The sequence below is a fragment of the Caretta caretta genome, chromosome 2 (genome assembly GCF_965140235.1).
Source record: "Caretta caretta isolate rCarCar2 chromosome 2, rCarCar1.hap1, whole genome shotgun sequence".
In the NCBI taxonomy this organism is placed as follows: domain Eukaryota; kingdom Metazoa; phylum Chordata; order Testudines; family Cheloniidae; genus Caretta; species Caretta caretta.
The window spans coordinates 271154343-271178709 of record NC_134207.1 but is presented as its reverse complement, the minus strand read 5'-3'; the positions used below and the strand labels follow the sequence as shown (position 1 = coordinate 271178709).

The window sequence follows — 24367 nt, the reverse complement described above, 5'->3', positions numbered from 1 at the left end:
CAGATCTTCAGGCTCAGAGAACTCGGACCCAGGAGTGCTCAGTGCATTTGCGGAGGTGGTTTCTGAGCCATTAACGTAGATTTTTAACAAATCCTGGGACACCAGAGAAGTCCCAGAGGACTGGAAAAATGTGAACGTTGTGCCAATATGTGCAAGGGAAGGGCCCGGTGGCTATGGGCCGGAGAGCCTGACTCTGATACCAGGCAAAATCGTGAAAAGGCCAGTGTGGAGAGAAATCAGTTAAGAATTAAAGGACTGCAGCATAATTAATGCCAATCAACAGTGTTTTATGGAAAACAGGTCTCGTCAGACAAGCCTGATACTATTTTTGATGAGATCATGAGTTTCGTTGACAAAGTTAACTGTGCTGACATCATGCTTAGACCTCTGCAGGGAACTTATCACCGTATGACATTCTGATTAAAAAATTACTACGATCTAAAATCAACATAGCTGATAAAAAATGGAGTAAAAACCGGTTACATGATAGATCACAAAAAGTAACTGTAAACAGTGAATCATCATCCAATGATGGTCTTTCTAGAGGTGTCCCACACAGATCAGCTTTTGGCCCAAATCCATTCAATATCTTTAACAATGATCTGGAAAAAATATAAAATGATGCTGGTAAAATCTGAAGAGGCCACAAAATTGGTGGAGTGGTAAATGATGGTTGGGGCAGGTCAGTTACACAAACCTATCTGTATCACCAGTGCAAGGTCATACATCTAGGAACAAAGAAGACAGCCTAAAGGTACAGGGCACAGGAGTCTGTCTCCTGGAATGCAGCGACACTGAAAAGGACATATGGGTCATGGTGGAAATGGACAGAACATCCGTGCTCAGTGCGATCCTGTAGCTAAGAAGGTGAATGCAATCCAGGGGTAGAGACGCAAGGGAATATCAAGTCAGAGTACAAAGATGATACTGACTCCGCACAAGGCATTAGTGTCACCATGACTGGATACTGTGTCCAATTCTGGTGTCCACACTTCAAAAGGATGTTGACAAATTGGAAAGAGCCACAAGAATCATTCGAGGCCTGGAAAACCTGCCTTATCATGAGAGACTAAAGGAGCTCAATCTAGTTTATCTAAGTGATAAAGGAGTGACTTGATCATGGGGTTTACAAGTAACTACCTGGAGAAGAGATTTCCAATAGTCGAGAGCTCTTTGCTCTGTCAGAAAAAGGCAGAATGAGATCCAATGGCTGGAAGCTGAAGCGAGACACATTCAGACTAGGCACCAAACGTCTACAGGCAGGGATTTTACCATGGGAACAACTGACCTAGGGACGTAGTGAATTCTCCATCACTTGGAATCTGTAAATCAAAGCCGGATCTCTTTCTAATAGCTCAGCCAGACGTTACGGGCTTGACTCAGGAATCACTGGGCAAGATTCCCTATATCAGCTATGTAGGAGGTCATAATGGCCCCTGCTGGCTTTTTAAAATCTGACTCCTCCAGCCAGATCCTGCAAATATTTACTACAAACCAAAAATTCTACCATGTAAACAGAGGCCAAGTGTAACTGCCCCTGTTCTCCTTGAAAAGTCTGGATCCTGATGTGTCTGTATGCAACAGCATTGCAAACAAATTCATTGAGTACCGGTATCCTGCTACCCCTGCCAATTCTGGCCTCAAACCCCAAAACTGTACTGTTTAGAGAGACAACAAATGCAGCTGCTCCTAACCCACTATGCAAATCAGGACGCGACAAATCCCGGCACACAAGAAGGCAGGTATCGCTGTTGTGTTTTCCCAGGACTATTGAGCTAGGGTGCCCCAGATTCCAGATATATCCAGTGGAGTCTGCATTAGCTGGACTTGCTCTTTGTTTAGACTGTACAAATTGAGGGTTCAGGGCCAAAACTTTGCAAGCTCCATCTAGATCCAGGTTTTTGCAGCACGGCTGGGTTGGGACACATGGAGGTCCAGACATTTTTGGGGCAGTGGAAGCAGACAGACTTGTTCTGTATTGAGGCACTAGAAATTGTGAGGGTTGGAGAAGGAAGTGGGAGGGAGCAAGTGCTGGATGCAGGTTTTTGTGACACCACAGTGTGGCTTGCATCAGGGCTTCCTGTTCTGTGGCTGGACTTGTTCTCTGTTTTGATGATACAGAGTCGGGGCTGAACCGAGAAGCAGCTAGGGAGATCCAGCTTTCCCATTTCCTGGGAAATGGAGCAAAATCCCAATACTACACAGAAAAAGAGACAAGAAGATGAGGCGAGAAAGGAGGGAGGAGAAGGACAAAACCCAGGTGAGATGCAGCAGCCACATGTGAACCCAGGGGCAGAACCATCACAAATGGGGGGTCCACCCCCAAAGGGCTGGAGACCTCTGTGCTAGCACATCCCACTCATGCGCATGCTCGGTGCACACAATGCCCCAGCTCCCCCCAGAGAATCCCCAACCCCACATACTCTCACACACTCTCCACAAATCCTGCATGTTCCCAATGGCCACACACAGCCACATCCCTATCTACCCCGGGCCTCCCCTGGGGTTCTGCATCTTCTGAATCCTTTGCTAGCTCCTTTTCCCCAGTGCGAAGGTCACAAAAGGGAAGAGGCCGAGAGGGATGAACAGCAAGCCAGCCCACCATCTCCAGCGCGCTTCCCCGGCCCTGCGAGGCTGGCCCGCGTGACTGCCTCGGCGTCTTGTGCTCGGATTGGGGGGTGCGCCGGGAAAGCAGTGGCAGCAGCATGCAGTATGCAGTGTAATGAGGCAGGGAGCCGCGATGGCCCCCAAAGGACTCGTTCACTCCACAAATCTCCCTTCCACTCACTTTTCGCTAAGAATTTTAACACCAAACTTAATTGTAAAGTCGTGTATTGATTGGAAAATGCAAATGGCAATTTAAATGTAATCTCAGCTCCCAGCATGGTCCCAGATCCCAAGGAGGAGGAGTCCCCGGCTCTGGGCCCCGCTGAAGAAGCCAGCCCAACCAGAGCTGGCCCAGGGACCCCAGGCCCTCAGGGCTGACTATGTGACTGCACACTCAGCAGCAGCATCTGCATGAGGAAGGGGACGTGTGTTTGTTCCCAGGAACCACCAGCTGGGAACGGCAGCCTGCCAGCCCAGCTAGCCCAGTTCTCAGGTGTCAAGCGTCCAGCCATAAAGATCGTCTCCTCACCCAGTGCGGGCCTGGGCCTGCCGAGATCATAGCATGGGCTCCAGGTGGGGAGCCGGAGCCTCACGTGCAGCAGCCCCCGCACCAGCAGGAGGCCGCGTCTGCCACCCAGGTCAGAGGAGAAGGGCTAGAGAGAGGAGGCTGGACTCCTTTGTCTCACACGGGGGCCACGGGAGTTGGGTGGATCCAGCTCTAGCGTCTACAACTGGAGTTTGGGAGAGAGAGACATCGGCTCACTAGCAGCATGTTCTGGGCGTGCTGTGATGGGCAAGGCTCAGCAGCTGCCACCAGCTTCCTGCAGGATAGTTCTGCTCCCCAGAACAGCAGCCTTCCCCACTGGTGCAAAAGCACCCCCCAAACTCACTCCTTCCGAGATTCTCTTAACCAGCCTCCTGTCTGAGCACGCAGCCCGCTCATGCAGGGCGCTGCAGCTCTGCCACCAAAGCTGGGGATGAATTAGCCACCGGCACTGCAGTCCTCTCCCCACGGGACCCAGAAAGGTCACTAGGCAGATTCAACGGAGAATAAGGGAGTAGCAGGGTCTCCCCCCACGTACTGGCCGTGCACGCTGGGCAGCGCTCTACCGGAGGCCACACACGCCCAGGCAGAAGGTCCCGCTTTCCAGCCACCTCACTTAGCCCATATCCATTCTCAGTCCCTCTGCCTCAGTGGGGGGGACTAGCACCCCCGCAGTTACACAGCCAGCCGGTCACACGAGCTGTGACGCTCTGGAGAGGTGGGGATCTGCCGAGGGGATAGGCACTGAGATCCCCGCTCCCCTCGGAAGGAACAACCCCAGGAGAGCTGGGCAGCGGTGACAAGGTTTGCACTTCTCGGTGACAGCTTCCGGAGCCCTGGCTGCTGTTCTGCATCTGGAATATTGGGCCCTCAAGACCTCTCTCTGCGGGGAGCCCTGAACCGGAGTGCGGGGCAAGACTTTATCCTTCCCACGCCCCTGCTGAGGTTGTGAGGCTCTAGCACCCCTCTCACGGCAGGGTTACGGCCGGCTCCTCACCACGGACGCCCGGGAATGGATCTTAGCCTCTCTTCCTTTGGCACTAAACTCATTTGCCTTTGTATGGCTCTGGCCACATTCTCCTTGCTAGCAGCAGCAGGGTGGTGAGTTCACAGTGCGGTCGTTTCTCCTAGGACAGGTCCCTGGAAAGGGGGTGTGGTTGGGGTAAAACCATATTCTACCATCTCCAGGGCCCACCAGTTCATCGGAATGCAACACCATGCAGAAATAAAATGGAACTGGTTCTCAGAGCCTCAGGGAAGGGGACCTGTATCAGCATCTGCTGGTCCCCACCTCTCTGCAGAGACCTCAGAAATGCTGCTTTCCAGGGGGTCGTGTCCTCTGCCTAGCAAGCCTCTGGCACCTGCCAGTGTTTGCCCTGGGAGAGCTGTCTCAAGTGAGCTCCTGTCTAGGGGTGGCATCTGGAGAAAGGATGGTCCAGTGGTTGGGGCTCTACTTGAGGACCAGAAGACCTGGGTTCAGATCCCTGTTGGGCCAGTTACTCCCAGGCCGGTCCCTCTGTGTCTGTGGGACAGTTCCCTGACGACCACTCTGGCCTGCCTAGAGTGAGGGCGAATGCAGCAAGCCTGTCAGAGTGTGAGGCACTCCACACTGCGGTGACAGGGCCAGAGAAATAAGTAAAAAGTACCTGCTGCCATCCCTCAGGCAGGCTGGGATCCTCTGAGCCTGGCTGCTGCCCAGGGCCTATCAAAGCCTCCCAGGGCTCTGCTGACACTACTCTGAAGAGACTGGAGCCAGCCCCATCAGAGGCAGCATGCCATGGGAGCAGAGCTAGCCTGGCCTGGCTGTGAAAGCTCAGGACGAGCTGTACCTGGCATGCTGGGGCAGTGCAGCCAAGCAGCTGCAGGGATCTGAGTCACCGCCCAAGAGTTCATGGTCAGAGACATGACCCAGGGACCCATCATTGCTCTGAGAGCTGGAGGCCTGGGAGAACCTCCGGGAAGGAACGGGACCTGCTGGAAGTGAAGGGAGGCCCTGATCCAAGCCATGGGTGTCGCCCTCCCCCGCTGAAGGGTCTGCGGGCACCTGAGCAGAGACAGCTCTGCGCGCTCCTCGGACAAGGAGAGAACAGAGCTGGTGCACCCTGCTGGGCCTTTCAGCAGCGCAGAGAGACCACGGAGGCATCGCTTGCTCCTTGCTCTCGGGGCGGAAGTGGTGCAGGCCAAGTGTCCCCTGGGCTCACCTGTCAGGGCAGTTGGTACCGTGACATCCCAGAAACCCAAGCATATCCTGGTGCCACTGCGCAGGATCTGTCCAGCCAGCACTTCAAACTCCCACTCCCCATCGTACCTGAGCCTCCCTGACTGACCACATTCGACACTGCCTTTTGGCAACGGGAACAAGTCCCACAACGCTCCTTGGGCCAAGGACTGTCTGGGATACATTTGTACGGGGCCCCAGCCTCTGTGTCCCACCAGAGTCACCAATTCTCATGGTTTTATTGTGGTTTCTGCAGTACTTGGTGCTTCTCCAAAAGCCCCAGCTCCTGGAGTCCAGTGAACATGGAGAATTGCAACTTTCCAAGGCCAGTCTTGGAGACCGAGTCATGAACAGAGTGAGGGTACCGCCTTGTCCCTACATGCTGTCTCTGCCCCGCACAGGGGTTCTGCCCAGCACTTCCCCCTGCCCCTCCCGCCTGGCAGCCTGTGCAAGTCCAGAGGCACAGCACATGAACCCAGCCACTAAGTGCCCACCCTGATTGGACACTGCTTCTAAAAGTTGGGGAGGAGGGGGGCAGATTGGCTCTAGGAATAACTGGGGGGCAGGTCTCTGGCCTGCGTTACACCAGGGGTCAGACAGGATGGTCATGTGACCCTTCTTCCCGCCAGAGTTGGCGGCAACAAGGGCCAGGTTCCATATCTAGGGGTTCCTCTTCAACAATACAACCCAAAACCATCTCTAGCCCCGACCCAGTAACCTGGGACAATTACACACCACCCCTGGCCGCCTCAAAGAGGCAAAACTTCCCTTCTCGCAAGCACAAAGGTCCCGGCTGGCCTTGGCATCTATGAACCTGTGGAAAGTGATGGTGCCAGGGGTGGCTGGGTCAATGTTCATCCCACAGCAGATACCCCTGGAGAGGGGCTAGGAGAGCCAGGGCCAGCACACAACCCCTGCAGTGGGGCCCGGGGATGCAGCCAGCCCCATAAGAGATGGAGAAAGGGGAGCAAGGGGAAGGGATGGCCAGATGCCCCCAGCTAACAGAAACAGGGGATTAAACAGCCCACAGCGACCTCAGGTCAAGCTCCAATTTGGTGAGGAGGAAAGGACTCAATGAGCAGGACCCACCCGAAGAAGGAGAGACAGGGGGGCATGATCTGGGTGTGCATCTTATCTGTCCCCCTTCCTACCCAGAGCCCGAGCCACGCTAGCCTCCATGGCCTCCCTGCCTTCAACCTGCTGTACCACAGCTAGCCAGAGACCCCTCCCCATCGCCCCAGAGCCAGAGCCAGCCGCAGACCCCCTCCCCATTACCCCAGAGCCAGCCACAGTCCCCCTCCCCATTACCCCAGAGCCAGCCACAGACCCCCTTCCCCTTGCCCCCTCGCCAACCACAGACCCCTCCCCAACACCCCGGTGCCAGAACATCCCTGGCTGCCCCTTCCCACGAGCGACCCAGACCTGGCCCAGTCTTAACACCAGAGCTGCCATGGAAACACAACGATACCTGGCCTCTCCCCTCCCCTTCGCTCGCTGCCCTGGGGCCCCCTCCTCGTGACTGCACCAGAGATGCCCCTGGCCCTGCTCCCACCATCCGCCACCCCTGGACCCTGGACCCTGTCCCCAGCACCACAACCGGGGCTGCAGGACACAGAGGGGGCCGCAGGCTGGAGTCACTTCTCCCCCGCGACCCCCAAGGAAGGAGCAGAACCTGAGCTGCCCAGTGTGAACTGGCTCACTCTGGCCCTGCAGGCTCGCAGCTGGGCCCCGCCGGGCCACAGGGTGTGGCTCCCCAACAGGAGGCCAGCGCCTGCGTGTCCTCAGACAGCAAACCCGGGCTAGGAGCCAGAGCCAGAGCCAGAGCCAGGGGCCGGGGCCGGAGCCAGGGGCCGGGCTCTGCTGCCCTCTGCTGGGGAGCACTGGTACCAGCGCGCGTATGGCAAACGTATGGCGCGCGCACACGCACGGGGGGCTGCGCACACGCACACTCACACGCTGAAGGCAGAGCCGGTGACAGCGACACATGCATGGAAACACAATGAGCCTGAGACAGACACTGCCCCGCTCCCACTGGGACACCCGCGTGGCCTAGCCCAGCATGCACCCATGGCATATGCTCCCCTTGCCACGCCCCGGCCCAGGCTGCGACGCCCTGCTGCCCTTCAGGAGGCCTGAGGACCCTTGCCCCAGCGGGCAGTGCTCTGGCATGGTTAGGGGGGCCGGGGAATCCGAACCTGCTTCATGGGAATGGCCCGCCCGCTGCCGATACTGTCCGCCTTGCACTCCAGCACCTTCTTCTCCCGCTCCGGGTCTGCGCCCTTTCGAGACTGGAAGAGAAGAGACACAGGCGCATTAGACACAGGGGCAGGGGAAGAAGGAACACACAGCCCACTTTTTTCCCCGCTGGGCCAGCACACGCTCACCAGGGCAGCCTCTTCCCCATCCCCTCTAAGGACGCTGTAATCAGCCTCAACTCCCATCCTGGCCTCCCCAGAGCCCACCTGCTCCCAAGCTTCCCACCCAGCCCCCCAAACCATCTAACACCCTGCCCCAAAGCCGTTCTCCTCACAGCAAAGGGCTGCCCCTGATTCCTCACTCCCTCGGGGGCACACAGCACACGGTGACACAAACAGGAAGAGCATGGGATGTCGGTGGAGCATGGATGGAAGCAGGAGAGGCCAAGGCAGTGAAAGGAACTCACACTCCTACTAATCCAACAGATTTATTCTGTGAACACACTTGCACCATACAAAGTAGCACAGGTCACTGGGCAGAGAGACCAGCCCCTTACAAAAGAGCATGGACAATAACTATCTAGTATACATCTAGAGAGTCTAGAGCAGTATCGGATACTCCTTGAGGATGGCTGTGGTGAGAGCAAACTCCAGTAAATACAATATGAAATATACAGTCTGTGGAGCAGAACTCATTCAAGGTGCTTAAGACAGGAAAATATCAAGTCATACACGACACGGAGCACAATCAATACATTCAGAATCACAACAATGGCAGCAAAAGGGCAGCCACAACGTCTCTCCCTTGTGTCCTACGAGCTCCCTCAGGTGGGGAGCTCCCCATGTGCTTTGGATCAGAAAGAAACGTCTGCCCTGCGCGCCTGGGACACCAATCTGCTCGCTTTTGGGCCCAGGATAAAGCCAGGAGATCGAAAGAGAAGAAAAGAAAGAGACACAGATGGCTGCTCTGCCGCGAGGAGGAGGAGGAGCAGGAGTCCATGCAGGCTGCAGGAAAACGCAGGAAGGAGGAAGGGGCCGGAGTGCGAGCAGCAGGTGCTAGCGGGCAGCAAAGCGTCCCTTGGCCCATCCGTCTCCGCTGGCTGCCGTTGCCCTGGTCCCGCTGGGTCTGCAGGTCTTTCCATCCCAGGAGGGTCGTCCGCCTGGCATCCCCGGAACATGGAAAGGGCCTAGACAGCATCCGGCAGGCCCAGAAATGTCCCAGCTTAGAGTGCACGTGCAGGCCGTCTCAGCGCTTCCTAGACTTTACATTGGGGGGGGGTTAAAAGGCTCCTGCGTGTCTCCGGGAGGGGAACCCATGCTGGCTGGAGGACGGGCGGGCGAGCCTCTAATCTTAGATCAATCCCAGTGCCCATCCCTTATCCGGCCCTGGAGAGGCAATGAAAAGTGAGAGAATTTGTACAGAGGTGCCGTGTGTAACCACCTGGATCTTCTAATTTGGAAGGAGTTGGAAAGGCCTTTTTGTAGATGAAAAGTTGGAAACAGTGGCACATATCTGCAAATATCGAAAGAATAAAGAGTTTGGCAAGTTATACTCAGAACACGGACATGAGTCTGTCAGCGGTGGGGACAGACAGACAGGCCAGCCACGCAGCGGGCAGCCAGAGGCAGCAGCAGGCCGAGCTCCGGAGTTGCATTCCAGTGCTAGCCTGGGAGGCAGCCATCGTTGAGAACGGGAGTCAGTCTCCACCTGGTGGCCACACACCCGTCTGTCTGCACCTCACTCCCAGGGACGGGAGCACAGGAGAGGCCCCAGGCAGCAGGGCACTTAAAGCCGGAGGGGAGGAGGCCTGCAGATGAAACTCCAGGGAACAAACTGCAGCTCGGAGCTGGGTGAGCTGCTCCCAGAGCAGGGCACTTCGTGTCTCTCCCCAATGCTAGCAACCTAGGCAAGGCCCTGCACACCCACCCAGAGGGGCCAGCTGACCCAGTGAGAGCAGGCCTTGCCGCTTCTCCCACACCGTGTACACAGGGATGGGGCGGGGTGCTTGGCCACGCTAGTGGCCGGACAAACTGCTCTGCCCAGCCCAGCTGTGGGGGGAGGGAGGGAATCAGCACCTTCAAATCCTGCTGCTGCCACGGCCACCACCACCCTATGTGAGTCATGTGCGTGCAGCCAGCAAGCCTGAGCCCCAGCATGAGTGAGCGAAGCCCCAGCACAAAGTCAAGTGAGCAAGAACCCCAGACTGAGCGAGCATGAACCCCACAGAGAGCAAGCGAGTGTGAGCCGCAGACTGAGTGAGTGTGAGCCCCACAGAGAAGATAAGCGAGCAGGAACCCCCTAGAGATGGCGAGCACGTGCCCCCCCAGAGAGTGAGTGTGAACCCCAGACTGAGTGAGCGTGAGCCCCACATAGAAGGCAAGCGAGCAGGGACCCCCTCAAGATGGCAAGCAAGCCTGAGCCCCAGACTGAGCAAAAGAGGGCAAGCAAGCAGGTACCCCTAGAGACGGCAAGCAAGCGTGAGCCCCGACTGATGACTTCCTTAGTGATGAAGCATGAGCCCCAGAATGAAGAAGCTGAGAATGAGCATGTCACCACAAGCCTGACGCGCTCCAACAGGAGCGAAAGGGAGAGCGTGAACATGAACTGACGGCGAGTCCAGAACCAGTGGGTGTGTGGACAAGCGTGAGAGCACATGAGAGAACCGGTGTGCACTGGTGCACAACAGCAAGTGTGAGCATGAGCGAGAGTAACGACGGGGGAGGGAGCAGGAAATCCATTAGAACAGGAGCACAACAGCGAGCATGACCACGTAGGAGACTCTACAGGCCCTTGTTGAGAGAATGTGGGGGGTGCACGTGCTGAAGGGTGTTGGGGAGCAGCGGGGTCCACGGTGGGAACTGTGTGCACTGGGGGCGAGGGTGTTGGGGAGGTGCAGGTGGGTGAGAGGTGTATGCATTGGGCATATGGGTATGCACACTGGGAAGGTGGGTATGTGCGGGTGCTGGGGAGCGGTGGGCGGGTGCGCGCCCTGGTGGGCGGGTGCTGGGGAGCGGTGGGCGGGTGTTGAGGGAACAGTGGACGGGTGTGCTCACCGGTGTGCGGGTGTTGTGGAACAGTGGAGTTCCCAGTTGCTGTGTGTGTTCAGACGGGGATGGAGGTGCACGTGGGGCATGCTGGGATGGTGTGTGGGGAGGCCCAGGTGCCTTGGGGACAGTGGGGTGGCTGTGTGTGCATATGGGTGTAGAGTGTGCTGAGAGATGGGGTGCAAACACAACCAGCAGAAATAACAGCTGTAAATGTCCCCAATTGACTCCCCATGATGTCGTCCTCAATCCCCTGGTTCAAACATGCCCAGCCCTCCCCCTACATATCAGCAGGGGCCCCTCGGTGTCCGGATAGCGTCACACATGGATGCAAGAGGGACTCCATGTGCCATTGCTGGCTCTGAGCACCACCGCCCATGAGACCCTGCCGGGCTTATTCAGCCAGTGCAGAAACAGAGTCCCAGCCTCTGGGGACGCCAACCCCTGCTCGGGGGACATGGCCCCAGGGGGAGCGATGGGAAAGGGGCACCAGTGCTGTACGCCCACGCAGGCAGAGCCACCCCTCGCTCCCCACGCAAGGGGGATGCACGCGCACACACGGACATGGAGGATACACACACAGGATGCACATGCTCATGCACGCAGAGGACACACACGCACACACGGGGAGGATTCCTACACGCACACGGAGGACGCACACGCACATACTCGGAGAGGATTCAGGCACACAGAGGACGCACACACGTGTGCACACGGAGAACGCACACGCACATACTCGGGGAGGATTCACACACGCACACAGAAGACGCACACACGTGTGCACACGGAGAACGCACACGCACATACTCGGGGAGGATTCAGGCACACACACAGAGGACGCACACACGTGTGCACACAGAGAACGCACACACTCGGGGAGGATTCACACACGCACACAGAGGACGCACACACGTGTGCACACGGAGAACGCACACGCACATACTCGGGGAGGATTCACACACGCACACACGTGTGCACACGGAGAACGCACACGCACATACTCGGGGAGGATTCACACACGCACACAGAGGACGCACACACGTGTGCACACGGAGAACACACACGCACATACTCGGGGAGGATTCACACACGCACACAGAGGACGCACACACGTGTGCACACGGAGAACGCACACGCACATACTCGGGGAGGATTCACACACGCACACAGAGGACGCACACACGTGTGCACATGGAGAACGCACACGCACATACTCGGGGAGGATTCACACACGCACACAGAGGACGCACACACGTGTGCACACGGAGAACGCACACGCACATACTCGGGGAGGATTCACACGCACACAGAGGACGCACACACGTGTGCACACGGAGAACGCACACGCACATACTCGGGGAGGATTCACACACGCACACACGTGTGCACACGGAGAACGCACACGCACATACTCGGGGAGGATTCACACACGCACACACGTGTGCACACGGAGAACGCACACGCACATACTCGGGGAGGATTCACACACGCACACAGAGGACGCACACACGTGTGCACACGGAGAACGCACACGCACATACTCGGGGAGGATTCACACACGCACACAGAGGACGCACACACGTGTGCACACGGAGAACGCACACGCACATACTCGGGGAGGATTCACACGCACACAGAGGACGCACACACGTGTGCACACGGAGAACGCACACGCACATACTCGGGGAGGATTCACACACGCACACACGTGTGCACACGGAGAACGCACACGCACATACTCGGGGAAGATTCACACACGCACACAGAGGACGCACACACGTGTGCACACGGAGAACGCACACGCACATACTCGGGGAGGATTCACACACGCACACAGAGGACGCACACACGTGTGCACACGGAGAACGCACACGCCCATACTCGGGGAGGATTCACACGCACAGAGGACGCACACACGTGCATGCACAAACACAACACGCACTGCACTGTACTGCGCTCCCCACAGCATCTCTGCCCCCACGTGCCCACAGAAGTCGCGCTCTGCGCCACGGCCCGAGCACACGCATGGCCGGGAGCACGGCCGCCCTGTGCCAATGGGCCCACGCCCCCCTCGCCCGCCTGGCGCATCCCGCCACTGGCCACACTCACCGTGAAGATGTTGGAGCGCCGCTTGGACTGCTTGCGGATGGGGGTGGGCGTATTGGAGGCAGCGATGGTCTCGATGCGCAGCTCCCGCTGGCCGATGCTGGGGGTGGAGGGCACGGAGGAGGAGTAGTCGCTAAAGGCGCCGCTGCCATTGGTGGCCTGCGGGAGAGAGAGAGGGAGCGCGCTGGGTACGCCTGGGACCTGCCAGCAGGCTGCCCCCGGGTGGCTACAACCCCCCGAGCGACCTCGCACGGCAGGGCCGCCTCAGAGTGCCCCTGGCACCCCAGGGAAGCCGGCTCAGACAAGAATCATAGAATCATAGAATATCAGGGTTGGAAGGGACCTCAGAAGGTCATCTAGTCCAACCCCCTGCTCAAAAGCAAGACCAATCTCCAATTAAATCATCCCAGCCAGGGCTTTGTCAAGCCTGACCTTAAAAACTTCTAAGGAAGGAGATTCTACCACCTCCCTAAGTAACGCATTCCAGTGTTTCACCACCCTCTTAGTGAAAAAGTTTTTCCTAATATCCAACCTAACCCTCCCCCACTGCAACTTGAGACCATTACTCCTTGTCCTGTCCTCTTCTACCACTGAGAATAGTCTAGAACCATCCTCTCTGGAACCCCCTTTCAGGTAGTTGAAAGCAGCTATCAAATCCCCCCTCATTCTTCTCTTCTGCAGACTAAACAATCCCAGTTCCCTCAGCCTCTCCTCATAACTCATGTGTTCCAGTCCCCTCATCATTTTTGTTGCCCTTCGCTGGACTCTCTCCAATTTATCCACATCCTTCTTGTAGTGTGGGGCCCAAAACTGGACACAGTACTCCAGATGAGGCCTCACCAATGTCGAATAGAGGGGAACGATCACGTCCCTCGATCTGCTCGCTATGCCCCTACTTATACATCCCAAAATGCCATTGGCCTTCTTGGCAACAAGGGCACACTGCTGACTCATATCCAGCTTCTCGTCCACTGTCACCCCTAGGTCCTTTTCCGCAGAACTGCTGCCTAGCCATTCGGTCCCTAGTCTGTAGCTGTGCATTGGGTTCTTCCGTCCTAAGTGCAGGACCCTGCACTTATCCTTATTGAACCTCATCAGATTTCTTTTGGCCCAATCCTCCAATTTGTCTAGGTCCCTCTGTATCCTATCCCTGCCCTCCAGCGTATCTACCACTCCTCCCAGTTTAGTATCATCCGCAAATTTGCTGAGAGTGCAATCTACACCATCCTCCAGATCATTTATGAAGATATTGAACAAAACCGGCCCCAGGACCGACCCCTGGGGCACTCCACTTGACACCGGCTGCCAACTAGACATGGAGCCATTAATCACTACCCGTTGAGCCCGACAATCTAGCCAACTTTCTACCCACCTTATAGTGCATTCATCCAGCCCATACTTCTTTAACTTGCTGGCAAGAATACTGTGGGAGACCGTGTCAAAAGCTTTGCTAAAGTCAAGAAACAATACATCCACTGCTTTCCCTTCATCCACAGAACCAGTAATCTCATCATAGAAGGCAATTAGATTAGTCAGGCATGACCTTCCCTTGGTGAATCCATGCTGACTGTTCCTGATCACTTTCCTCTCCTCTAAGTGCTTCAGGATTGATTCTTTGAGGACCTGCTCCATGATTTTTCCGGTGACTGAGGTGAGGCTGACTGGCCTGTAGTTCCCAGGATCCTCCTTCTTCCCTTTTTTAAAGATGGGCACTACATTAGCCTTTTTCCAGTCATCTGGGACTTCCCCATTTTGCCACAAGTTTTCAAAGATAATGGCCAATGGCTCTGCAATCACAGCCGCCAATTCCTTTAGCACTCTTGGATGCAACTCGTCCGGCCCCATGGACTTGTGCATGTCCAGCTTTTCTAAATAGTCCCTAACCACCTCTTTCTCCACAGAGGGCTGGCCATCTCTTCCCCATGTTGTGATGCCCAGCGCAGCAGTCTGGGAGCTGACCTTGTTCGTGAAGACAGAGGCAAAAAAAGCATTGAGTACATTAGCTTTTTCCACATCCTCTGTCACTAGGTTGCCTCCCTCATTCATTAAGGGGCCCACACTTTCCTTGGCTTTTTTCTTGTTGGCAACATACCTGAAGAAACCCTTCTTGTTACTCTTAACATCTCTCGCTAGCTGCAGCTCCAAGTGCAATTTGGCCCCCCTGATTTCATTCCTACATGCCCGAGCAATATTTTTATACTCTTCCCTGGTCATATGTCCAACCTTCCACTTCTTGTAAGCTTCTTTTTTACGTTTAAGATCCACTAGGATTTCACTGTTAAGCCAAGCCATATTCACCTGCCATATTTACTATTCTTTCTACACATCCCGATGGTTTGTCCCTGTAACCTCAACAGGGATTCCTTGAAATACTGCCAGCTCTCCTGGACACCTTTCCCCCTCATGTTAGTCCCCCAGGGGATCCTACCCATCCGTTCCCTGAGGGAGTCAAAGTCTGCTTTCCTGAAGTCCAGGGTCCGTATCCTGCTGCTTTCCCTTCTTCCCTGTGTCAGGATCCTGAACTCAACCAACTCATGGTCACTGCCTCCCAGGTTCCCATCCACTTTTGCTTCCCCCACTAATTCTTCCCGGTTTGTGAGCAGCAGGTCAAGAAAAGTTCTGCCCCTAGTTGGCTCTTCTAGCACTTGCACCAGGAAATTGTCCCCTACGCTTTCCAAAAACTTCCTGGATTGTCTATGCACCGCTGTATTGCTCTCCCAGCAGGTATCAGGAAAATTAAAGTCACCCATGAGAACCAGGGCGTGCGATCTAGTAGCTTCTGCGAGCTGGCGGAAGAAAGCCTCATCTACCTCATCCCCCTGGTCCGGTGGTCTATAGCAGACTCCCACCATGACATCACTCTTGTTGCTCACACTTCTAAACTTAATCCAGAGACTCTCAGGTTTTTCTGCAGTTTCGTACCGGAGCTCTGAGCAGTCATACTGCTCCCTTACATACAGTGCTACTCCCCCACCTTTTCTGCCCTGCCTGTCCTTCCTGAACAGTTTATACCCATCCATGACAGTACTCCAGTCATGTGAGTTATCCCACCAAGTCTCTGTTATTCCAATCACAAGGGCTTGGAACGGAGGGCATGGAGCTTGCGGGGAACCACACAGCTCACAACAACGCTGACTCCGGGTTCTCCCCGGGCTGGGATGCGGCTCGTGACACTGCAGCGGGGCTGACTTCTCTGAGGACCGTAGGACTAGCCCCTCGGTGCTGGACCTAGGGGTGCAGTGGGGTTTCCATTGTACGTAGGGTACGTTCGGTTCAATGGCTCTCGGCACCCCCGCCACACAGACTGTCCCAGCAGCCCTGGACCAGCCAGAGTAGCTCAGGCAAGGCACTCCTGGCACAGTGCCGGCTGCATGAGGAAGGCCGAGAAGTCCTGTGGTGAGCAGCTCTTCTCTCCTGCCCCTTCCAGTGGAGGCTGCAAACACCCCAAAGCAGGAGGCCAGGGAGCCCTGCCAGACTCTTGGGTTTGTTTCAGTTTCTTGTCACTCCCCTGTGGCAGCTCCAGATGCAGCTGTACCCAGACAAACACCGGACCCTTGTCTCTCTTCTGCCAGCCCTGGGACCCCATGCGGCCTCGTGGCAGTGAGTTCCTCAGCCCAAGCGCACACTGTACAAAGAGTGGCTCCTGACTGTACAGTAACCGGCTGCTGGTGACATGTGTCTGGGTGGGTCCCACTGCCGGGGCACATGCGGGGCCTCCTGGCCAGCAGCGCCCATTGGGGCAGCGCCTGGATACTGTGTCTTCACCGGCACTCCTCCCAGAGTCACCCCGGGGGGTGCAGCCTCCCCCACCGTGCCCTTCCCTCACTGATCCAGAGGGCAAGGCGGCCTCCAAGGAGTGCGAGAGGAGCGCAGGTTGCAGGATCTGCCCAACCATCTCCTCCTCCTGCCAGTGTGAATCCACATGCACCGCTGACAATCCAACAACGAGCGAGCAGCTCCCAAACGAGGCAGGTGAGGTCTGAGGAGGGAGCCAGATCTAGGCAGTAACACAGCATCCAGGTGCAGACTGAACTCCATGATGCAACCCTGCCACGTTCTCTGGTAGCAAGGGTCCTAAGTCTCGCTAAAGGAGCTGCAGCACCAATGCCCACAGGAGGGGAGAGGCCTGCAGCTCACACCAAACTGGGCTGGCCCACTGGGATAACTGCCCCCAGAACCATCACTGCGGGCTGCAAACTACAAGGCAACTCCTGAGTGGTTTTGTCCTATCTGGATAAACAGAAAGGGCTCTCTGAGCACCCAAGGCATGCAGCCTCGCCTCCCCAGGGTGAGAAATCAGATAGGTCACCTGCCTGCTTCAGGTGGGAGCGAGAACACACCTTGGAGAAGGCCTGGGGCAGGGACTGAGCCTCCCCCATCCCTACGAGCACCACGTAGGAAAGTGAGGCATCAGGGCTCGCAGCCCACCATCTCTGGCTGTGACAACAGCCACCGAGAAAGCCATTGAGTCCTTCCTGGGTCCCCGCAGACCAGGTGGACTAGGCTGAGCTGCTAGCTGGGCCCTCTAACTGATGGATTAACACCCTGGAGGAGTCTGGGGGACCACAGGGAGTGAGCACCAGGTAGGCTCAGGCGGATGGCAGGCAGAGGCTGCAGCCAGGGGGGCTCTGACTTAAGTGATGGCAGGACTGGTTTGCTACAAGTGAAGGAGACAGTTCACCCGGGGCAGGAGTGTGTACAGGAACCAGGTGTGTCCGAGTACCCCAGACAGAAAACCCTGCAGAGGGAGCTGGTGGGTGGTTCCTTGCTGTGGATGAGGATGCCATGGACATCTGTGGCGCAGGATCTTCTGGTGATGCTCAGTGAGCTAACATCCATGTGGCCAGTGGCAGGGACCTGAAGGATCTGCCCCTGCTTCTGAGACAGAAGATCCAGGATGTTTGGAAGTGGGAGCAGGCCATACGGACACACGTAGCAGGTCTGTCTCGCCTCAAAAGGAGCTGCACAATTCATTGTAGCTGCGTCTCATCTATTCTCCCTGACGACCCTGGAGATGAAGCCCTGGAGAAAGCATGCAGGAGACCTCCTGTTCATGAGAAGAGGAAGGCATGTGGGAGACTGCGTGTGGAGCAGAGCAGGGGGCACTTGCTCTGATTACTGGCAAACTGATCTGTCCAAGGGAACAGGGATTTGAGGAGAGTTTCCTTCCGGAGCCCCTCCTGGGGCAACAAAAGCTTCCTGCCAACGGAGACGGCCAGGCCGCTCTCACTCATTAGTGCTGCCCAGTGGGAATGGCTTCCGGACCAGAGATGGCCAAGCCCTGTCCTGACTCCTGACACAGCACATGGTTCATGGTGCTGTCAGGAGAGGGAGAGCCACACGCTTCCCAGAGCCCTGCCTACAACATGGCCTGCTCTGATCCACCATAGAACGAGGGGCTCTCCAGGGCCCACAGACCCGGGGGCATTCCCCACCTCAGTGCGGAAGCATCTGGCATGGATGCTGCTGTAGGAAGGGGTGAATGGAAGGCCCCCCTGTTCAGACTGACTCTGGCTCAGTGAGATGGATGTCCCCACCGTGTCTGCTGGCTGGTAGACTGCCTTCAGCCAGGGGAATGGGCCACACACCCCAGCAGCCTGTGCATGGCTGGCTGTGGTGAAAGGATGGGCTGGGATCTCTCCGGAGGCTGAAAGGTCTTTGGAATCCAGTAGTGCTCCTACGAAGCCAGAGACCGCTGGCACGATTCCCTTGCAAACCGAGGCATGAGACAGACTCAGAACTGCAGCTGTCCTGCAGGGATCTGCCCTGGACAAACCAGGCTGCGAGGCGGGGTGCACGTGTCACGGCTCTCCAGGGGTGAGCTCTGCCATGGCCTCGATATACTTTCGGGGAGGACCCCCATGGTTTGCAGAGCTCTAGGCTTAGCTTTCCCCATGGTGAACCCCACAGACCCTTGCTCCCAGACCAGGCCTGTGGGCTCCAGCCCCGTCTGACTCGCAGCGCAGCTCCCTAGACTCCTGCAGAGACGTCCCTCTGTCAGGGAGCGACGCTCCCAGTCTGCAGCATGGCCCAGTCACAACAAGGCAGCGTTTATTTGTCACCTGGACTCCGAGTCCTCAGGTCAGCACGGGGAAACCAAGTTTCAGGCAGAGCCCACGCTGGCAGAAGCAGATGTTCTGACTCCCTGCCACCCTCTTTCCCCCTCCAGCTGCAGGTTTGGGTGTCTGCAGCTGCACACCTAACACCCAGCTGCTCCCGCCTCAGTTTCTCTGTCTCCGCTCGATGGGTTCACGCTTCAGCTTCCTTTGCTTCCAATAGTTTAAACTAATCTGCCGTCACGGAGGTTTCCAGCATCTCCGCAGAGGCCCAGATGTAGCCAGGCCTCAACAGTGCCTTGTGCCTCCTCTGTGCCTCCCACACCAAGCTCTTAGTCTCCTGGTCCCAGAGAGGAAGTTAACCCCTTCGCACCCAGTTGGTAGCAACATAAAGGGAGAGGGTACATTGAGTCACACATAGTGTTTATAGAAATATTACCAAAACCTCCTGCATTCTCTCCAGCATGTGCCCCAACATCAGAGAACAGCTGTCCCTCCTGCCAGGTGCTTGGTAAAGCCTGCTGGGGCCATGAGCAGCAAACAGTGGAGAGGATAATAGAGGGAGTTTGCCTGGAATCTGTCCGAGAGGAGTGCGCTAAGGGCTGCGTTGGTGAGTATCTGAGTGTCTGTTGTGAGGACAGTTTGTCAGTTTGACCGTGTGCTTGAAAAGTGTGAATTGGGAGTGCTTTGTTCCAGGTGGACCTTGAGTGGCCCTGACTGTTATAAAGAGACAGCCCGCTGTGAACCAGCTGAGCAGCGAACAGTGGAGAGGCTAACAGAGGGAGTTTGCCTGGGGAGAGCCTACTGAGGCTTCCATCTTGCAGGCTTCTCTGAGAAGTTACTGCAACATCTGAGGAAGCTCGTAGAAGGACAGTAATATGGATGGGGGGTGTTCAGCTGTTGTGACCTGCACTGGATGTGCCATGTTTGTCTTTCTTCCACAGGACAGAAGCGACTTTATCTGCACAAAGCAGACTTTATCTGGTCTCCACATTGGAGGAGAAGGTTCAAGGTCTGGAGCAACAGGTATCGACCCTGCGTTGCATAAGAGAAACTGAAGATTTCCTGGACAGACGTCAGGATATGCTTCTACGGGCACAATGTTCTGAAGATTCAGAGCAGGCTGCACATCGGGGACAGGAGGACGGTGAAGAAATTTGGCATCATGTGACCTCCAGAAGAAAAAAGGGGAATGTCCATGTACCAGCAACGCCAATACAGGTAAGCAACTGTTTTCATGTTCTCTCCACAGGTCCTAAGGCGGAGAGTGGACCAGATGATACGTCTGAGGGAAGGGAGCAGAAGGAGACTCCGCCGACTGGAAGGAATGAGATGCACTGTCCTAAAGATGGGGGTTCTATGACCCCCATTCCCAAGAGAAGGAAGCGGGTGGTGGTGGTCCGGGACTCTCTCCTCAGGGGGACTGAGTCATCTATCTGCCGCCCTGACCGGGAAAACCGAGAAGTCTGCTGCTTACCAGGAGCTAGGATTCACGATGTGACGGAGAGACTGCAAGACTCATCAAGCCCTTGGATTGCTACCCCTTCCTGCTTCTCCACGTGGGCACCAATGATACTGCCAAGAATGACCTTGAGCGGATCACTGCAGACTACGTGGCTCTGGAAAGAAGGATAAAGGAGTTTGAGGCGCAAGTGGTCTTCTCGTCCATCCTCCCCGTGGAAGGAAAAGGCCTAGGTAGAGACCGTCGAATCATGGAAGCCAATGAATGGCTACGCAGGTGGTGTCGGAGAGAAGGCTTTGGATTCTTTGACCATGGGATGGTGTTTCAAGAAGGAGGAGTGCTAGGCAGAGACGGGCTCCACCTAACGAAGAGAGGGAAGAGCATCTTCGCAAGCAGGCTGGCTAACCTAGTGAGGAGGGCTTTAAACTAGGTGTGACAAAGTGGGACTGTTCTTAATGTTTCCTCTGAATACTGTAGGGGTGCCTCAGTTTCCCCTAGGCATTTCTTAAGTCTCTAGGTGGTGGGATAAGGGGGTGTAATTGTTGCAGAGCAAAGGGCCAGTGTACATAAATGGCTGACACTCTGTCTCCTGGCGACTGATGGCCTGGGCTCTTCCCCCCTGCAAGGAGAGAGCTAAAGGGGTGGAGAACAAAGGAATCAGGTGACCTCTTGGCCCAGAAAAGGGACAAAGCCCAGAGGAGGAGGGGCTGGAGAGAGTTTCAGTTTGGGGCTGGCTGAGGACGAAGGAGTGAAGTGCAGACGTGGTTGTCTGGCTCACTGCCCCCCAAAATGGACCCGGCTGAGGGATCCTGTACTCTGTACCTACAAGCTCTGTTTTGGACAGTGTTCCTGTCGTCTAATAAACCTCTGTTTTACTGGCTGGCTAAGACTGACTGTGAAGTTGGCGGCAGGACCCTCTGGCTTCCCCAGGACCCCACCTGCGTGGACTTGCTGTGGGAAGCGCATGGAGGGACGGGGGATGCTGAATGCTCCGAGGTCAGACCCAGGAAGGTGGAAGCCGTGTAAGCTTTTTGCCTGGAGACAGGCTGCTCACAGAGAGGAGGCTCCCCCAGAGATCTGACTGGCTTCATAGGGAGCAGTTCCAGAGCATCGCCCCGGGGACTCCGTGACACTAGGTTCACCGGGGGAAGGAGACCAAAGCCCTTAGGTAAGTGGGGAAGTGAGATACCAGGGGGAAGCAAGAGCAGAAGAGCGCGAGAGGGGAGGGCTCCTGCCTCATACTGAGAAAGCGGGACAATCAGCGAGTTATCTCAAGTGCCTATACACAAATGCAAGAAGCCAGGGAAACAAGCAGGGAGAACTGGAAGTTCTGCCACAGTCAAGGAATTAGGATGTGATTGGAATAACAGAGACTTGGTGGGATAACTCACATGACTGGAGTACTGTCATGGATGGATATAAGCTGTTCAGGAAAAAGGACCTTGGGGTTACAGTGGACGAGAAGCCGGATATGAGTCAACAGTGTGCCCTTGTTGCCAAGAAGGCCAATGGCATTTTGGGCTGTATAAGTAGGGGCATTGCCAGCAGATCGAGGGACGTGATCGTCCCGCTCTATTTGACATTGGTGAGGCCTCATCTGGAGAACTGCGTCCAGTTTTGGGCCCCACATTACAAGAAGGGTGTGGAAAAATTGGAAAGAGTCCAGCGGAGGGCAACAAAAATGATGAGGGGACTGGGACTCATGAGTTATGAGGAGAGGCTGAGGGAACTGGGATTGTTTAGTCTATGGAAGAGAAGAATGAGGGGGGATTTGATAGCTGCTTTCAACTACCTGAGAGGGGGTTCCAAAGAGGATGGCTCTAGACTGTTCTCAGGGTAGCTGATGACAGGACAAGGAGTAATGGTCTCAAGTTGCAGTGGGGGAGGGTTAGGTTGGATGTTAGGAAAAACTTTTTCACTAGGAGAGTGATGAAGCACTGGAATGGGTTACCTAGGGAGGTGGTGGACTCTCCTTCCTTAGAAGTTTTTAAGGTCAGGCTTGACAAAGCCCTGGCTGGGATGATTTAGTTGGGGTTGGTCCTGCTTTGAGCAGGGGGTTGGACTAGATGACCTCCTGAGGTCCCTCCCAACCCTGATATTCTATGATTCTATGAATGGCAGTGACCTGCACTGGGACTCAGAGATACCCCTGTAAGCCAGATGCATGGCCCCGGGTATGTAAGTGCCCGGCATGTCGAGAGCTGGGAACGTATCCCAAGGATCTAGGCTGGGCTTGACGGAGCTCAGGGTTACCATCCACCCCTGAAGTGCTGGGTGAATTTGCTGGGACATGGTAAGTCCAGGATCAAGTGCACATGCCCAAAAGGAAAGGCGTGGGGGAACAATGGGAGGAGAAACCCTGGCCTCCAAAAGGCAAGACCCCTCCTTGATTGCCCCTGACGGAGCACAAAGGCCCCCTCTTCTCAGCAATGGTTCATGAAAAGCGTCCCTGAAGGTGGGTGGAAGAGACTGGAACTAGCGGGTAACCCCAGTGGCTACCTAGAGAACCCATGAGTGCCAGGTGTGTGCAGCCTGCTGGCAGAACAAGGCCAAGCCGCTGCCCGAGGTGGGCCGTGGGGGCCAAGGCTCTGGCAGGAGCAGAAGAATGAGGCTCCCAAGCTGCCCGTTGTCCTGGGTGTGGAATGGGCAGAGCTGGACGAGACCCCCCGCCACAGGAGCCCCAGTCACGGAATGGCTCCTCTCAGTAGCTGGGAGCGAGAGACCCAGGGAACACGGACTGGCTTCAGATCCCTTGAGGGTGTGCGGAGATCAGTGGGCAGGGAGGGCCAGGGCTGCAGGAAGAGGCGCGCTCTCAGTGCTGGGCTGGCTGGTTCTCGCTCCAATGCCCAGGGTCTAATGAACTGCTAGATGTGTGGCCAGGAAGGACTCTTCCCCCAGGTCAGATTGGCTGTGACCTCCTCGCCTCCCTCTGTGTGGGCGCAGATCACTCGCTGGGATTATCTGGGTCTCTCTCATTGCTCGAGCATTGGGCACCTCAGCCTCCCCAGTCTCTGCCTGTGGCAAATCAGTCGCCTCCCGAGTGTCTCAGTTGGGTTGTTGCGCTGAGGGGCAGGTGCTGGGCTAGACAGGAGGTCAGGCAGATGATCTGGTGGCACCTTCTGGCTGTCAAACTCTGTAACTTTAAGGTAGGGACCAAGACCATGAACTTGAATAGAAACTCACCCATTGAAAGATGCTAGCAGCTCATTCTAGCAGCTTTGTCCGTTATCTCCTCAGCACTTCAGCATGTTCAGTTCTGTGTTTAATCCTTGTTTTAACCACTTTAAGTGCTCCAGGAGTCAGGCTCCCAGGCCTGAGACTCAGGGACAGTGTTTGCACCTTCCAGGTCTCTGCTGTGGGAGCTGACTCGAATAAAAGACATGTACTCTTGGGCACACAAACATCCTGTTCTGGAGACTTGCTGCTCCCTACTGAGCAGCGTGTCCAGCACCTCCTCTCGTACACCTCCGTCTCGGACAGCGCCTCATCTTTACCTCCGGGGCCAGGGCAGCCATCTCCCAGCATCCTCTCTGGATTGAAGACTAATGGCTCGGGCAATGTCCTCCTCCTCCTTACCTGTGCCCTTCCCCCTAGGGCTCCCAGGAACCCACCCATTTTCTCACAGCCTTCCTGCTTCTCAAACACTCTGACAATATTTTATTTGTTTCCATGTCTTCTGATATTTGCTCTTTAAATTCCCTCTTGGGCTCCCCCTTTCCGCACACACCTTACGTGCCAGAGTTTGTTCCTTCTGCAGGCCACCCTTGGCTGCATGTCCCGGCCCAGAAAGGGGACAGTTTGCCTCGGGGGCCCTGGAACCTGGTCACATAGCCAGACTGGCTAAGCTCTAGCTGCCCTGCCGCCTTTGCAGTCTATAGCTTCCCTGCCTCCTGGGACTCTGTTATTGGTGCCTCCAGGCTCCCACGCTGAATCGAAAGATTGTACCACCCTCACTTTGGATTCCAGGATCTTCAGGGCTTGGAATCACCCTTCCCAGAGCCGAGTGTCACTTGGCTGGTGTTTGGTATCTTCCCTCTCGTCAGGGGCTCCACGCTGCTTGCCCTGCAGGCCCCTGACCCCCGGGCAGGCAGGCAGGGAGCTGTTCTGGGCTTTAGGCCAGCAGCCCCCCACCAG

The 24367-nt window shown here is 56.1% G+C and overlaps 1 protein-coding gene across 4 annotated transcripts in view; it reads right to left on the bottom strand.

The window, feature by feature from the left end:
- AGAP3 (ArfGAP with GTPase domain, ankyrin repeat and PH domain 3) overlaps nt 1–24367 on the bottom strand; it is a 258069-nt gene that overhangs the window by 86910 nt on the left and 146792 nt on the right. For 3 of the 4 annotated variants that reach the window (XM_048841958.2, XM_075126133.1, XM_075126134.1), the window contains exons 8-9: nt 12719–12874; nt 7565–7657 (exon numbers count right to left, since the gene is read on the bottom strand). In XM_048841958.2, coding sequence (XP_048697915.2) covers nt 7565–7657; nt 12719–12874 — 249 coding nt within the window. Of the gene's footprint in view, nt 1–7564; nt 7658–8036; nt 9078–12718; nt 12875–24367 lie in introns of those variants that run through there. The other variant, XM_075126135.1, reaches the window with a different exon arrangement.